A 13,995-nucleotide genomic window follows, 5' to 3' on the forward strand; every position below is an offset into this window, starting at 1 on the left:
GGGTGTCATTGGCTGGGGTCCAGGTGGGATGGGGGTGGAGTCCAGCTGGAAGGGCCCATTGTGCCCCCCACATCAGCTGGCCTGGAGCGTCCCCCAACACCTCCTGCGTCCAGCCCTCCGCACCTGGCTGAGCTCAGAGTGGAGTGGTTACAGCCAAGTGCCCCTGGCCTGCTGGATGCTGCCTCCTGGTTCTCCTGGGCAGCAGCTCCCACTGTGCTGTGCCAAGGGAGGGCAGGGCAGCGCCTGCCTCCTGGCTGCCCAGCAGGCACCTGGCAGAGCTGAGAGTGGAGCACAACCTTGCCTTAGAGGCTGAATGGGCCTGGGGGAGGACAGGAGGTCCTTGGAATCACACACAGACCCTCACACCCCACCATGCAACTGCTCCCTGCAGTGCACCTCCCGTGGAGGGTGGTTAACCCCCGCCCCCCAAGTCCAGGTTCCTCCCCTGTGTGGAGATGGGCCTGGTGAAGACACCTGCCCAGGCCTCTGCTCCCAAGGGCTTTGCTGTGAGCTGGAGCCACCAATGCTTGTCCTCCAGCTGTCTCTGGCTGCCCTCCATCGGGGGTGCTGTGTGGGGAGGGGACAGTGGATCGAGGCTGCTGCCCTGCCAGGGCACAGATAACTTCTGGGGCTGCTCGGTGTGCCAAGGGTTAATTGTCTGCTCAGGCTGCCCTGGCCTGTGGGCTGGAATCAGCTGGGCAGGTGGGGGTGCCAGGGCATGGCTGGGCAGAGGCAGTGCATTCCTCAGTGCTTGCCAGCCCATGGGGCACGCTCTGGGGGAGGGGCCAGCCAGTTTCACATGCTGGTAGCAGAGACCAGGCAAGGACCGACCAGCCCGGGGGTGACCCACCCCTTTAACCAGGGCAGCTCTGTGTCACTCAGGAGGGAGCCCCTCCCCCAACCCATAGGGCCAGGTTTGTTGGCCTTTCTTAGTGCCAGGTGGTTCAAACATGCCCCCACCAACTGTACCATGTCAGGCCAGCCCCAGTGCCCCACCAGTGGCACCACACCAACCTCGGGTCCCCCTCCCACAATGGCAGCACAGCAGCCCCCCTGCAATAAAGTGGGAATTTCTTGCAATGCTTTCCTGAAGGCTGAGCCTGGCGAGACTGCCCGGGCGGGGGCTGCTGCCAGGGGGCAGAGCAGGAGGGGTGTGTCAGGGTATTACAGCCAGGCTGACCCTGCCTCAGCTCCAGTGAGGATCCGGCTGGACAGTGGGAGCCCCCAGGACTGAACAAGCTCCAGCAGGTGGGGCTGGGGACTGACCTATGGCTGGTATGGGAGCTGGCCTTTGGTGAGACTTGGGGATTCCTGGGACGGACAGACATTTGAGGGGGAGAGGGAGTGAAAGTGGAGCCCACAACAGCTTGGCTGGCTGGACTGTGACTTAACCTGAGGGCTCCCCAGTCTGTGCCCAGGGGCCCAAGACCGGCTCTGGGGAAAGGCCGTCTAGTGTCACTGCAGGCACTGGTGGGCATAGGGATCCCTGCAGAGTGGCTGAGTCTCTCCCAGGCAGTGGTTTCCCCAGGAATTGAAATTAGGGGGGGTGTTTGTTAGGACCAATGAGATAAATAAAAAAAAATGAATAAAGTAAATATTTTGTTAGGATTATGCAAATTTAACATAAGAATAATGCAAGTTACACCAAAACACATAACAGATCTAGATTTCTAAAAAAAAAAAATTAAAAAAATGTATTTAATTTAAATTGACTTTTGAAAAGTAAACCATCATGGAATAAGAGGGCAGTCCTCTCATGGATCAGTAACTGGTTAGAAGATGGGAAACAAAGGGTAGGAATAAATTTATCAGTTTTCAGAATGGAGAGAGATAAATAGTGGTATCCCAGAGGGGTCAGTACTGGGACCAGTACTGTTCAACATATTCATCTGGAAAAATGGGTAAACAGTGAGGTGGCAAAATTTGCAGATGATACAAAGCTACTCCAGATAGTTAAGTCCCAGGCAGCCTGCGAAGAGCTACAAAGGGATCTCACAAAACTGGGTGACTGGGCAACAAAATGGCAATTGAAATTCAATGTTGATAAATGCAAAGTAATGCACATTGGAAAGCAATCTCAATTATATATCCAAAATGATGGCATCTGAATTAGCTGTTAACGCTCATGAAAGAGATCTTGGAGTCATTGTGGATAGTTCTCTGAAAACATCCACTCAATGTGCAGCAGCAGTCACAAAAGCAAACAGAATGTTGGGGATCATTGAGAAAGGGATAGATAATAAGACAGAAAATATCATATTGCCTCTGTATAAATCCATGGTACATGCACACCTTGAATAGTGTGTGCAGGTCTGGTCACCCATCCTAAAAGAGACATACTGGAAGTGGAAGAGGTACAGAGATGGGCAATTAAAATGATCAGGGGTATGAAACAAGAGGAGAGATTAAAATGACTGGGAATTTTCAGCTTAGAAAAGAGATGACTAATGGGGATATGATAGAGGTCTACAAAATCTTGACTGGTGCGAAGAAAGTCAATAAGGAAATTTTATTTAATCCACATAACACAAGAACTAGCAGTCACCTAATGAAATTCATAGGCAGCAGGTTTTACAAAAACAAAAGGAAGTACTTCTTCACACAATATAAAGTCAACCCAGGGAACTCTTTGCCAGGGGATGCTGTGAAGACCAAAACTGTAACAGGATTATAAAAAGAACTAGATAAATTCCTGGAGAACAGGTCCATCTGTGGCTATTAGCCAGGATGGGGACGGATGCAACACCCTGCTCTGAGTGTCCCTAGCCTGTTTGCCAGAAGCTGGAAATGGGCAACAGGGGATGGTCACTTGATGATTACCTGTTCTGTTCATTCCTTCTGAAGCACCTGGCCTTGACCACTGTTGCAAGACAGGGTACTGGGCTATATGGACCATTGATCTGACCCAGTATGACCATTCTTATGTAAGAATTAATTATAATAATAAAAATGTTTAGTACAGAAACTCCTCAATATAACGACCTCCCAAGATAGCAACAATGTGAGATAACAACCTTGGCAAATAATGCATTTTAAAAATCTTGGCCTACTAGGAAACGTGTATATAAGTTTCCATTCCCAGTCACAAATCTAGCATTCTGGAGCAAAGTGACTAAAATATAGTCCAACAAACAAATGTTTACTTAACATGCCCCTCACTTTTCCCTCCACCGCACTCCACTCACCGGTGTTGTCCTTGGTCAGTCGAGACTCAGAGTTCAGAGGTGCTTTCACGTGAGTTCACCTCCCAGGTGGGGGACAAGAAGGCACCTTGCTTGTTCCTCCAGCTGCTCACTGTTCGTTTTGGCCACGTCTGTTCATTGTGCCACTGTTCACTCCACCGCTCTGTTGCCAATGGCCCTGCACAGTCACCTTCTGCTGCCACCTGCCCCTGTGACCTCTGCGAGTTGGTCTCTTGAGGTTCCACCAGCTCTCAGTCATTTCAGCTCAGCTCTCATTGGGGGAACCTCGCTGCTAGCGCAGTCTGGGCTGTCTCTTCCACAATAACGCTGTCCCACAGGAACACTGTCCCCGCAACGGGACTAAGCACTTAGACCTGATTGTCAGTGATTTCAGCCGCAGTGGTCACTTAACAGAACAAAAGACTATCTATGGAGCCTAATCAGCTCTGTCTTTAAACACTGGAGAGGGACAGGTCCCCACCCTCCCTCTTGATGCCTTCAAATCATCACAGGCTAAGTACAGTTCTACTGCCCTTTACTCATACAATAAGAACATTTCATCCCCCATTCCTCCCACATTCAAGTGGTTTGTAACCCAACCCCAGCCAAAATCTATCACTTGGACAACACAGCTCTGTTAGCTGGATACTTAGGTAGATTAGGTGTGAATGTAAATATAATCTGGCCCTGAAGCCTTTCCCTGCAGCCACAGCTCATCACTAGCTGTCAGGGAGAGCTCATTTAGACTTTGCTTACAAATCATCATTTGAAATTCTTAGGTTGGCCAACATCACCGAAATGAATGCACTGACCTCATAAAAAACAACCGCTGTATGAGGAAGCAAGGAAGCTAGTCTATGTTCATACTTTTCAAATCTATTATACTTTTTCAGATACACATATTTTATCATACACTGTATAAGCTTTTAAAGTGTGTATTAATGTTTCAGTTGAAATTCAGATTTCCAAACAGTCACTAAATTGGTATGTAACTAGCTCACAAAACTGGGGGTGGGGGTGTTGGGGAAATTCAGGGGGGGTGTAGGGAAATCACTGCTCTCAGGTGCCCAGCGATGGGCTGAGGCAGGAGGTGAGGAGGCTGCATGGCTCATCCTGGGGGAGGAGTGATACCTGGGGGGTCTGGCCCACTGAAGGTCCCTCCCAGGGACCGTTCCCAGGTTGGGGTCAGAGCCCAGACCCTGTGGGTCCGTGACACCCCCTCCCTAGGAAGAGCATGGCAGAGCTGTGTGGGAGTGCAGCTGGTTGCATGACTGGAGAAGGCTGGTCAGACCCAGGCGGGGCTCTGAGAGCCCAAAGGCAATGAATGCAGCAGCAGGGCGTCCTCACGCCCAATTCCCATCTCTGGAGCTGCAGCAGAGGGAGGGAGGGAGCCCAGCGGTGTACACAAGGCAGGGAGCTGACTGAGACACTGGATATACCAGGAAAAGCAGCCACAGTAGCCCCTGGATGTGGAGGAGCATGAGGTCCCATTGAGGGGCGAGTGGGAAGAGTCCACGGGAACCTATGTTGTACAAAGTGCCCAGTTTAAGGGAGGGTGATACAGACTTTGGCCTTTGAGACGGCTGCGCTTTGAGCCTGGTCCCACCATCTCGCCCCTGCCCGAGCCCTGGTGATAGAGGTGCATAGCCAGATGGAGGGCGTGGTGCTCACAGGACGAGGGTTTGGCGTGTGCAGTGCCCAAGAGATCGATGTACATGGAAGCCCCCCCTGCTCCCAGATGGGAGTTTGTCTCCGCACACATTTTTTCGAGCTGCTCGGGTTTGAGCAACGCCAGGATCTGTCCTGCAAGCTGAACCTGGTGCTAGTAGGAAGCCGGAGGAGCTGCACCGTGCAGACTGGTTGGCAGATGTTTGTGGGTTTGGGTATGAAAACGAACCCAAAGGAATGAGGCCAAGCCTGGGTCCTGGGAAACTAACCAATGGGGCTGCTCCAGATGTGGGACCTGGGGAAAGGCAACGTGGGGGTAGCTGACCCCGGGATATCCCCACCTAGGGATCTCAAAGCCCTGATGGTAACATTTGTGAGAAGAGTGGGCAAAAGGGGAGGAGAAGGGGCACTCTGTCACCTGTTTGTGAGTCACTAACAACTCAAAGGAAAAGTCTTTTGAATGCCTTTGGCGCCAAGGGCAAACAGATACGGCACCTGCTGGGCCTTACTTGGTGTCTGCTGCAAACAGGAAACCAGCCCAGGACCTGGAGAGAGAGGGCAAGGACACGCTGGTTTTAGGGGTGACCCAGCCATCCTCCAACCCCTGGGCCTTGCCTGTGGTGCTGATCCCCAGGAAGGACGGGTTGATCTGGTTCAGTGGGGACCATCAGAAGCTCAGTGCCATCACTGTGTCTGATGCCTACCCCGTGCTCTTGACTGATGAGACCCTAGACAAGTTGGAGCGGGGCCTGGTATCTCATTACCACAGACCTCACCAAAGGCCACTGGCCGGTGCCCTTGGACCCAGAGGTAGTAAGTGCTAGAGCCAGGGAAGACCCATCTCCAGAGGTGGTGTAGCTGCATGGCCTGCCCTGAAGGAAGAGTGGGACCTGCTGAGGGGTCTGGCCGACTGGAGAGGTCCTCCAAGAGTCTGTTCCAAAGCTGGGGTTGTAGCACCGATCTGGGGGAGGTGTAACAAATGGAGCAGCTGATACAGAACTTGGTTAATAAAGAATTAAAGGAGGGTGGTATAATTAATGGCAATCATCACAGCTTTATGGGAAATAGACCCTGTCAAACTAACTTGATGTATTTTTTGATGAGATGACAAGTTTGATTGGTAAAGGTAACAGTTGACATAACATACTCAGACTTCTCTAAGGCCTTGTCCACACTACAGGGTTTTGTTGACAGAAGTCAGTTTCGTTGACAGAACATTGGATGAGTATATGCTGCACTGCATCTCCCGTTGGCGGAACGCCCCTCCCACGCTGACAAAACCACCGCTCCGAGAGGCACGGAGCTTCGTGCGATGTAGGTAGAGCAGCCAGAGGCACGGAGCTTTGCACGACATAGGGCGAGCAGCGTGGATCTTCATGCAATGTAGGTAGAGTGGCCAGAGGCGCGGAGCTTGGCACCACGTAGGTAGAGCGGCGAGCAGCACGGAGCTTGGCACAACATAGGTAGAGTGGCCAGAGGCGCGGAGCTTGGCACAATGTAGGTAGAGCGGCCAGAGGCGCGGAGCTTGGCGCGACCTAGGTAGAGCGGCCAGAGCTTCGTGTGACGTAGGTAGAGTGGCCAGAGGCGCGGAGCTTGGCACCACGTAGGTAGAGCGGCCAGAGGTGCGGAGCTTGGCACAATGTAGGTAGAGTGGCCAGAGGCGCGGAGCTTCGTGCGACATAGGTAGAGTGGCCAGAGGTGCGGCGCTTGGCACAATGTAGGTAGAGTGGCCAGAGGCGCGGAGCTTCGTGCGACGTAGATAGAGCGGCCAGAGGCGCGGAGCTTCGTGCGACGTAGGTAGAGCGGCCAGAGGCGCGGAGCTTGGTGCGACGTAGGTAGAGCGGCCAGAGGCGCGGAGCTTCGCGCGACGTAGGTAGAGTGGCCAGAGGCGCGGAGCTTCGTGCGACGTAGGTAGAGTGGCCAGAGGCGCGGAGCTTCGTGCGACGTAGGTCGAGTGGCCAGAGGCGCGGAGCTTCCTGTGACGTAGGTAGAGTGGCCAGAGGCGCGGAGCTTCGCGCGACGTAGGTAGAGTGGCCAGAGGCGCGGAGCTTCGCGTGACGTAGGTAGAGCGGCCAGAGGCGCGGAGCTTGGTGCGACGTAGATAGAGCGGCCAGAGGCGCGGAACTTCGTGCGACGTAGGTAGAGTGGCCAGAGGCGCGGAGCTTCGTGCGACGTAGGTAGAGTGGCCAGAGGCGCGGAGCTTCGTGCGACGTAGGTAGAGTGGCCAGAGGCGCGGAGCTTCGTGCGACGTAGGTCGAGTGGCCAGAGGCGCGGAGCTTCCTGTGACGTAGGTAGAGTGGCCAGAGGCGCGGAGCTTCGTGCGACGTAGGTAGAGTGGCCAGAGGCGCGGAGCTTCGTGCGACGTAGGTAGAGTGGCCAGAGGCGCGGAGCTTGGCGCGACGTAGGTCGAGCGGCCAGAGGCGCGGAGCTTCATGTGACGTAGGTAGAGTGGCCAGAGGCGCGGAGCTTCGGGTGACGTAGGTAGAGTGGCCAGAGGCGCGGAGCTTCGTGTGACGTAGGTAGAGTGGCCAGAGGCGCGGAGCTTCGGGTGACGTAGGTAGAGTGGCCAGAGGCGCGGAGCTTCGTGTGACGTAGGTAGAGTGGCCAGAGGCGCGGAGCTTGGCGCGACATAGGTAGAGTGGCCAGAGGTGCGGAGCTTGGCACAATGTAGGTAGAGTGGCCAGAGGCGCGGAGCTTGGCGCGACGTAGTTCGAGTGGCCAGAGGCGCGGAGCTTCGTGTGACGTAGGTAGAGTGGCCAGAGGCGCGGAGCTTCGTGTGACGTAGGTAGAGTGGCCAGAGGTGCGGAGCTTGGCGCGACGTAGTTCGAGTGGCCAGAGGCGCGGAGCTTCGTGTGACGTAGGTCGAGTGGCCAGAGGCGCGGAGCTTTGTGTGACGTAGGTAGAGCGGGTGACATAGGTAGAGTGGCCAGAGGCGCGGAGCTTGGCGCGACGTAGGTAGAGTGGCCAGAGGTGCGGAGCTTCGCGCGATGTAGGTAGAGTGGCCAGAGGCGCGGAGCTTCGTGTGACGTAGGTAGAGTGGCCAGATGCGCGGAGCTTGGCGCGATGTAGGTAGAGTGGCCAGAGGTGCGGAGCTTCGGGTGACGTAGGTAGAGCGACGCAGCGTCAGTGTAGACACCTCACTTAGTGTCTACATTGGACTTGGTATCACACAACATTTTGATTAAAAAGCTAGAATGATATAAAATGAACCTGTCCCACAGTAAATGGATTAAAAACTGGCTAAGTGGAAGGTCTGAAAAGGTAATTGTAAATGGGGGTTCTCATTATCAAGCGAGTTTGTTTCCAGTGGGGTCCCACTGGGATGGGGTCTTGGAGTGGTGAGTAACGAAGAGGACAAGTCAGTGATACAGTGGTCTGAAGCACTATACATTTCAGTACGGCTAAATGTAAATGTACCACTCAGAATAAAGGATGCAGGCCCCAGTTACAGGTGTCATGGTGGACAATCAGCTGGACATGAGTTCCCAGTGTAACACTGGCCAGAAGGGCTAGTGCCATCCTGGGAGCACAAACAGGAGAATCTTGAGGAGGAGCAGAGAGGTTATTGTGCCTCTGTTTGGCACTGGTGCGACTGCTGCTGGGATCCTGTATCCAGGTCTGATGCCCACAATTCAAGGAGGGGGTTGATAAATTGGAGAGGGGTCAGAGAAGAGCCGCCAGAATGATTAAAAGATTACAAAACGTATAGCGATAGACTCAAAGAGCTCCATCTAATCCTTTTAAGGGAAAGCTAAGAAGTAACTTGATTTATTTATTTATTTGGCGTACGTAATCTGGTCAAGCCAATCCCCAGTGTTCTTATCAACACTGTTTGAGGCATGACGACTCCAGGAAGTTGAGTCATTTTGCATCCTCAGCAATGTTGCTGCCCACACTGACAGAGTGACTGGCTCTAAAACACCACTGAAATTCTGCTGCAGCACAAATTCTACATCCAGTATGAAAGCAGTTGAGAAGGCTCTATTGCCTTAGGGGGGAGGGATAGCTCCGTGATTTGAGCATTGGCCTGCTTAAACCCAGGGTTGTGAGTTCAATCCTTGAGAGGGTAATCTAGGCCAAAAATTGGTCCTGCTAGTGAAGGCAGGGGGCTGGAATCAATGACCTTTCAAGATCCCTTCCAGTTCTAGGAGATTAGTATATCTCCAATTATTACCTTTGCCTTTGTGGTAAATCAAACCTGGGTTGATGTTAAGTGGGGTCAGAGACAAGCTAATTATTTGTCACTTTCTCTGCCAACCATGAAGCTCGCCACACATCCTCTACTATAAATCCCTCACTTGGTAAACTTACGCACAGTGGACACCATGAGGGCAGATGACCATGTGGAAGATTAAACAAGTCTTTAGTTGATAGTAGATGTGGCATATCACACAATTTCATCATAAGCTTTGCTACACTTTTCTCTCTGCAAACACTGGGTGGAGCAATATTGCAGAGAACCAGTAATCATGGCTGAGGAGTATATTTAAGTGTACCCGAAATAATATGCATGGTGGAATTAAGTCATATGTTGATCGTTGTTGCGTGAGACGAGCGAGCCCAGACTGGAGTGCAGTGCTCTGCCAATGAGTGCCAAGGCTAATGTGTGTAATGTTTGGGCACTGGTGCCCCATGGCGTTCTGGCCAGCTTTCTGAGCAGTTGTGTGTTTTGACCCTATTTGCTGTTTTTGTAAGATGGTCACAATATGTGAAAGGGGGATTGTGGCAGGGTGGACTTAGGTCCAGGGGCCCCTGCTGGAAGCCTTGCCGCCCTGTGTCACCCTGCCCCAGAATAGAGCAGTGAGGAGTCCTCCAGGCAGCCTAGAGTGGCTGCAGAGGAGTGGCCAATCAGAGGGGCTGCTGGACCGACCAATAAGGGACCAGAAGGGTCAGATAAAAGGCAATCAGCAGACCAGAGCCTTCATTGCTGTGTGGAGCTCAGCAGAGAGGGTTGGGTGCCTGGCCGGCTAGAGCAGCATGAACAGCTGAGTGCAGGCAGGATTGAAGCCCAGGGCAGGCTGCTGACGGCGACCAAGTGCATGGCTGGCAGGAAGAGCAGCAGGACCAGCAGAAGGCCAGTGCAGGCAGACTGAGCACAGAACTTGGCAGGCCAGCGAGGGTACCAAGATGGGCTCTGCTGGCCTGGTCACACACTGAGCCCAGGGGAACCTGCTGAAACACCACCAACTGCGGGTACCAAGATGGGCCCCGGCTGGGCAGCTGAAGAAGTGCCCCTGGGAGAAGCCTTAGTGCCGTGGCCCCGTACCACGGCTGAGATAAGAACTTGGACTGAATATCCCGGAAGGGGAGCAATGTGTATGGCTCGGCTGGAGGGCTGAGCTGCTGAAGACCCGCTGAGAGAACCATCAGCCAGGGGGTGCTTGCGAGAGGTGGGTGCCACCCTGGTGTAAGAACAGAAACACAAGTGGCTCACACCCAACTGAGAGAAAGGGGCTGTCCACGAGAGGTGGGTGCTGTCCTGTGAAAAGACCTGTGTTTGCAGGCATGTCAGCCAGAGAAAGGGAGTGCTTGCGAGAGGTAGGTACCACCCCTGTTACAGGGGCAATGGATCGGTGTTCATGATGTGTCCCCGGTAAGTATCCAGTGGCAGCTTGTCTGTGATCTGGAGAAACAGACAATGCAACTAGCAAATTGAATTTGAGGATTATCATGAATCTTGATCAAACAGGTTTCGGATGATGATTTCCTAGTCATAGGTCTGGTACTTATGGTCCTCCAGCTGAATGTTGAGGGGTTGTCTGCCACCAAGCGGGAACATATTGGTGCTCTGGTGACTTGAGCCCAGTCTGTAAGTACCTACATGGGGGACAAATATTTTATAGTGGGTGCTTCAGCCTAGCAGAGGAAGGTTTAATGCCAGTGGTGGTAAGTTGAAGCCAGACGAATTCAGACTGGAAAGAACGTATACATTTGTAATGGTAAAAGTAATTAATTAGCCGTTGGAACAGTTTACCAGGAGCTGTGGATTTTCCATTGCTGGCCATTTTTCAGTCACAGTGGCATGTTTTCCTCAAAGCTCTGCTCTGGGAATTAGAGTGGGGAAAGGCTCTGGTGTGTGTTATGCAGGAAGTCAGACAAGTTGATTGCAGTGGTCCCTTCTGGCCTGGCAATCAATGAGTCTATTACTCCCGGTGGAATTCTGTGCCGAAAAATTTAAAATTCTGCGCATAATATATTAAAATTCTGCATATTTTATTTGTCAAAATAACACCATATAATCACACCAGTTTCAATTTTTTGGTCATTTATTTCAAAATACCTGTCAGCAAGTATGTCTGTAACAATACAGACAACAAAAAAGATTCAGGAAATGATTTTTGACAAATAGATTCATACTAGGCATTTTAATTAGATTTCCTAGGCACATTAATACAGACCTTTGAATAATTCATTTAAACTACAACACAGAACCGTATTTCCCACACCCCTCAGAAGCAGTGCAAAGGCCGGGGGGAGTCGGGGTAGTGGAGGAACTGAGGGAGAGGGAAGTAATTGCTGGGCAGAGAACAAACCTGGAGGGTTGTTGGGTGTGGGTTTTCTTTTATTGGGGTGTTGGTTTTCATAACCATTCATCCCCAGGACGGGTGGCACTGGTGGTGATACTGGGAGACTGGAGTGTCCAAGGAAATTGCTTGTGTGACTTGTGGTTAGCCAGTGGGGTGAAACTGAAGTCATTTTTGTCTGGCCGGTTTGGTTTGCCTTAGAGGTGGAAAAACCCCAGCCTAGGGCTGTGACTGCCCTGTTTGAGCAATTGGTCCTGAATTGGCACTCTCAGTCGGGTCCCGCCAGAACTGCATCGTCACACCAAGACAGGCACTCTGCTGTCAGCCCTAAGCAGCCGGGTGCTTGGGTGACACAGGAGAGCTGTGCGGCTCTGTCACTGGGACAGTCACTGTGTTGTCAGCCAGAAGCCAGCCTGGCACTTGGCAGCCTGTCTCTGCCGGGAACAGCCCAGAGAGGGCAGGCGGCTGTGCAGCCTGGCAATGCTCCCGCAGGAGGGAGGGGGATGGGGTTGGGGCCTTGCTGGCCCCCTGAGGGGAATTACAGGCGCAGGGGCCCTGGTGTGTGGCACAGAGTCACCAAGAGCAGCAATGTTAGCCCACCCGCCAGCCTGGAGTAACCAGCACGCACCCGTCTCGGCTTGGCCTGGCCACCCTCTGCCTACTCTCCCTGTGGTGCCTCGCGGCCTGGCCTTGGAGCACATCTGGGCAGGGTCCAGTGCTGCGGGGGCTGCTCCCACTCTGGTCTTTGCCCCTGCTGAGCCCAAGGAGCAGGCTGCCCTCCGGGGTGACCGCGCTGCATGGGGCCCTTTTCCTCCCCCAGGCCTCCGTCCTGCTGGCCTCCCTGGGACAGCACTGCAGGGCCGCCAGCTGTGATGGGGAGGAGAACACCGGCCTGCCAAGGCCCAGCATGACCAGCCTGGCCCAGAGCCCTCGGCAGCACAGGCTGGGCCCAGTGGGAGCCAGGACCCAGCCAAGGCTGCGTGACTCAGCGTCACCCGACGCCGCTGACAGCTGCAGCCTCGGCCCGCGATAAAATTGGCTCTGGGATTCCACGGGGCCCACGTGCTGCTAAAATTAGCGCCCGCGCTCACTGTGGGGCTGGGGCCACGGCCGGGGCGGGCAGCGAGTGCAGACGGGCAGGGAAGCGGCTCGGGGGCAGACGGACGCACGGAGCTAGAGGCGCAGACGGGGCAAGCACAGGCCAGGGCCAGGCAGCCAGGCCAAGGGGAGGCTGGGGCACAGCGTGGGAGCAGGCACAGGGCACAGGGCAGGGCCGCGGGGATGAACTTTGCCGTGGGATTCAAGCCCATGCTGGGGGACTCGCACAGCATGGACAGCCTGGAGAAGCAGCTGATCTGCCCCATCTGCCTGGAGATGTTCAGCAAGCCTGTGGTCATCCTGCCCTGCCAGCACAACCTGTGCCGTAAATGTGCCAACGACATCTTCCAGGTGCGAATGCAGCTGGGGCAGGCTGGGCTTGAGTGTGTGTGGGGGGGGGGGGGGGGCTGGAGAGACGGGCTATTGGGGTGGGTGGCATTGGGGCTGGGAGCAGCACTGAGGGATGGGATGGGGGCTGTGTAAGGGGCTGGGAGTGGCAGTGGGGGATAGTTTGGGGGGCTGCATGGGGGGCCAGGCCCCCTGACACTCTCATCCACCCTGCAGAGCCTGGCTGGAGTCAGTGTCACATGTCTGGCCCTGCAGTGGTCCCCAGCTTTGTCTCACCTCCACGCAGACACCCCCCACAGCTGCTCGGGGGGCTCTGTGGTCGGGGGGCTCCCTGTGGCCTGCTTACAAGTCCGCGCGTCCTGTCTCCATCTCCAGTAGTAACTGGCCTCTGCCCCAGGCTCCTCCCAAGGGCACCCTGGGGACCTCACCTCTGCAGCCCCCTCCGGAGACACTGGCACAGCTGGTCTATTAGCATGGGGCAGCCTCCTTGGCTGTGAATGCCCAGAGCCACCAGCATGGTGGGGGGCGCAAGGGGGCCTCTCGGGCATGGCAGGGTGGATGCCAGGGTTCCCTGGGTCCTGTTCGGTGCCTGCTGCTTCTGCTCAGGTTGTGGGGGCCCTGCTTTGGGTGATTAGTGCAGTTTCTGGATTGGAGGGGTAAGTTAGGGCTGGGGTTGGGGGTGCTCCTCAGCTCTGGCCGGGGGGAGGTGGGAATGAGCAGGTGGATCAGAACCAGGGTCCAGCTAGCCCCACGTCCCCTCCCTGGTTGGACCTGCAGGGTCACTGCTCCAGTGAGGGGCCCGTGGGCTTGGTTCAGGTCCGTGGGGTGCGCTGCCCTCTCGTGTGACGGCTGCCCCTGGACATTGGCCCCCAGCCCCTGCGATCCGCCTCTGAGCCCCCACCGTGCTCCCACGTTCTCCACACGCTGCCAGGCCGGGGGCTCCAGGGACACCGTAGTTGGGAGGCAGGGAACTGGCTCAGCTGCGGGTTTTCTGAGCTGCCTGCACAGCCCTCAAGAGTCACAGCTGCGGCTCAGACGAGTGTCCATCCCCCGTCCCTGTGCCATGTGCCCCCCCACTCATGAGGGCCCGCTGTCCCATGGGGGTAGTGCAAGTCAGCGAGGCTCTGGCTGGGTCCCGCACAAGTGGCTACCCAGAGCAGCCCCCGCCCCCGGGA

General features: G+C 54.8%; 2 protein-coding genes across 3 annotated transcripts in view; one reads left to right on the forward strand and one right to left on the reverse strand.

The window, feature by feature from the left end:
* Positions 1 to 4,233: 4,233 nt before the first annotated feature.
* Positions 4,234 to 8,369, reverse strand: LOC115647653. Its single transcript, XM_030554347.1, has 3 exons — positions 8,300 to 8,369; positions 6,416 to 7,904; positions 4,234 to 6,385 (listed from the first exon to the last, which is right to left on the reverse strand). The coding sequence occupies exons 1-3, from the start codon at positions 8,367 to 8,369 to the stop codon at positions 6,025 to 6,027; spliced, it is 1,920 nt and encodes a 639-aa protein (XP_030410207.1). The 3' UTR covers positions 4,234 to 6,024.
* A 3,533-nt stretch (positions 8,370 to 11,902) lies between these two features.
* The window catches only part of TRIM54 (tripartite motif containing 54), a 36,217-nt gene continuing 34,124 nt past the window's right edge, over positions 11,903 to 13,995 (forward strand). Inside the window, exon 1 of one of the 2 annotated variants that reach the window (XM_030554967.1) lies at positions 11,903 to 12,823. In XM_030554967.1, the coding sequence (XP_030410827.1) occupies positions 12,656 to 12,823 (168 nt within the window). In that variant the 5' untranslated portion in view covers positions 11,903 to 12,655. The remainder of the gene's footprint in view (positions 12,824 to 13,995) is intronic. The other variant, XM_030554968.1, reaches the window with a different exon arrangement.

Source organism: Gopherus evgoodei, chromosome 3 (genome assembly GCF_007399415.2).
Source record: "Gopherus evgoodei ecotype Sinaloan lineage chromosome 3, rGopEvg1_v1.p, whole genome shotgun sequence".
NCBI lineage: Eukaryota > Metazoa > Chordata > Testudines > Testudinidae > Gopherus > Gopherus evgoodei.

Excerpts from the sequence above, each read along its gene's own strand:
- LOC115647653 (XM_030554347.1), bottom strand. The coding sequence starts at position 8,369 with ATGGCACTAGCCCTTCTGGCCAGTGTTACACTGGGAACTCATGTCCAG. Across the intron at positions 7,905-8,299 it reads GATTGTCCACCATGACACCT|CTCCGCGCATCTGGCCACTC; the intron begins GTAACTGGGGCC and ends CATCGCGCCAAG. Across the intron at positions 6,386-6,415 it reads CCTCTGGCCACTCTACCTAC|GTCGCGCCAAGCTCCGCGCC; the intron begins GTCACACGAAGC and ends CGCTCTACCTAG.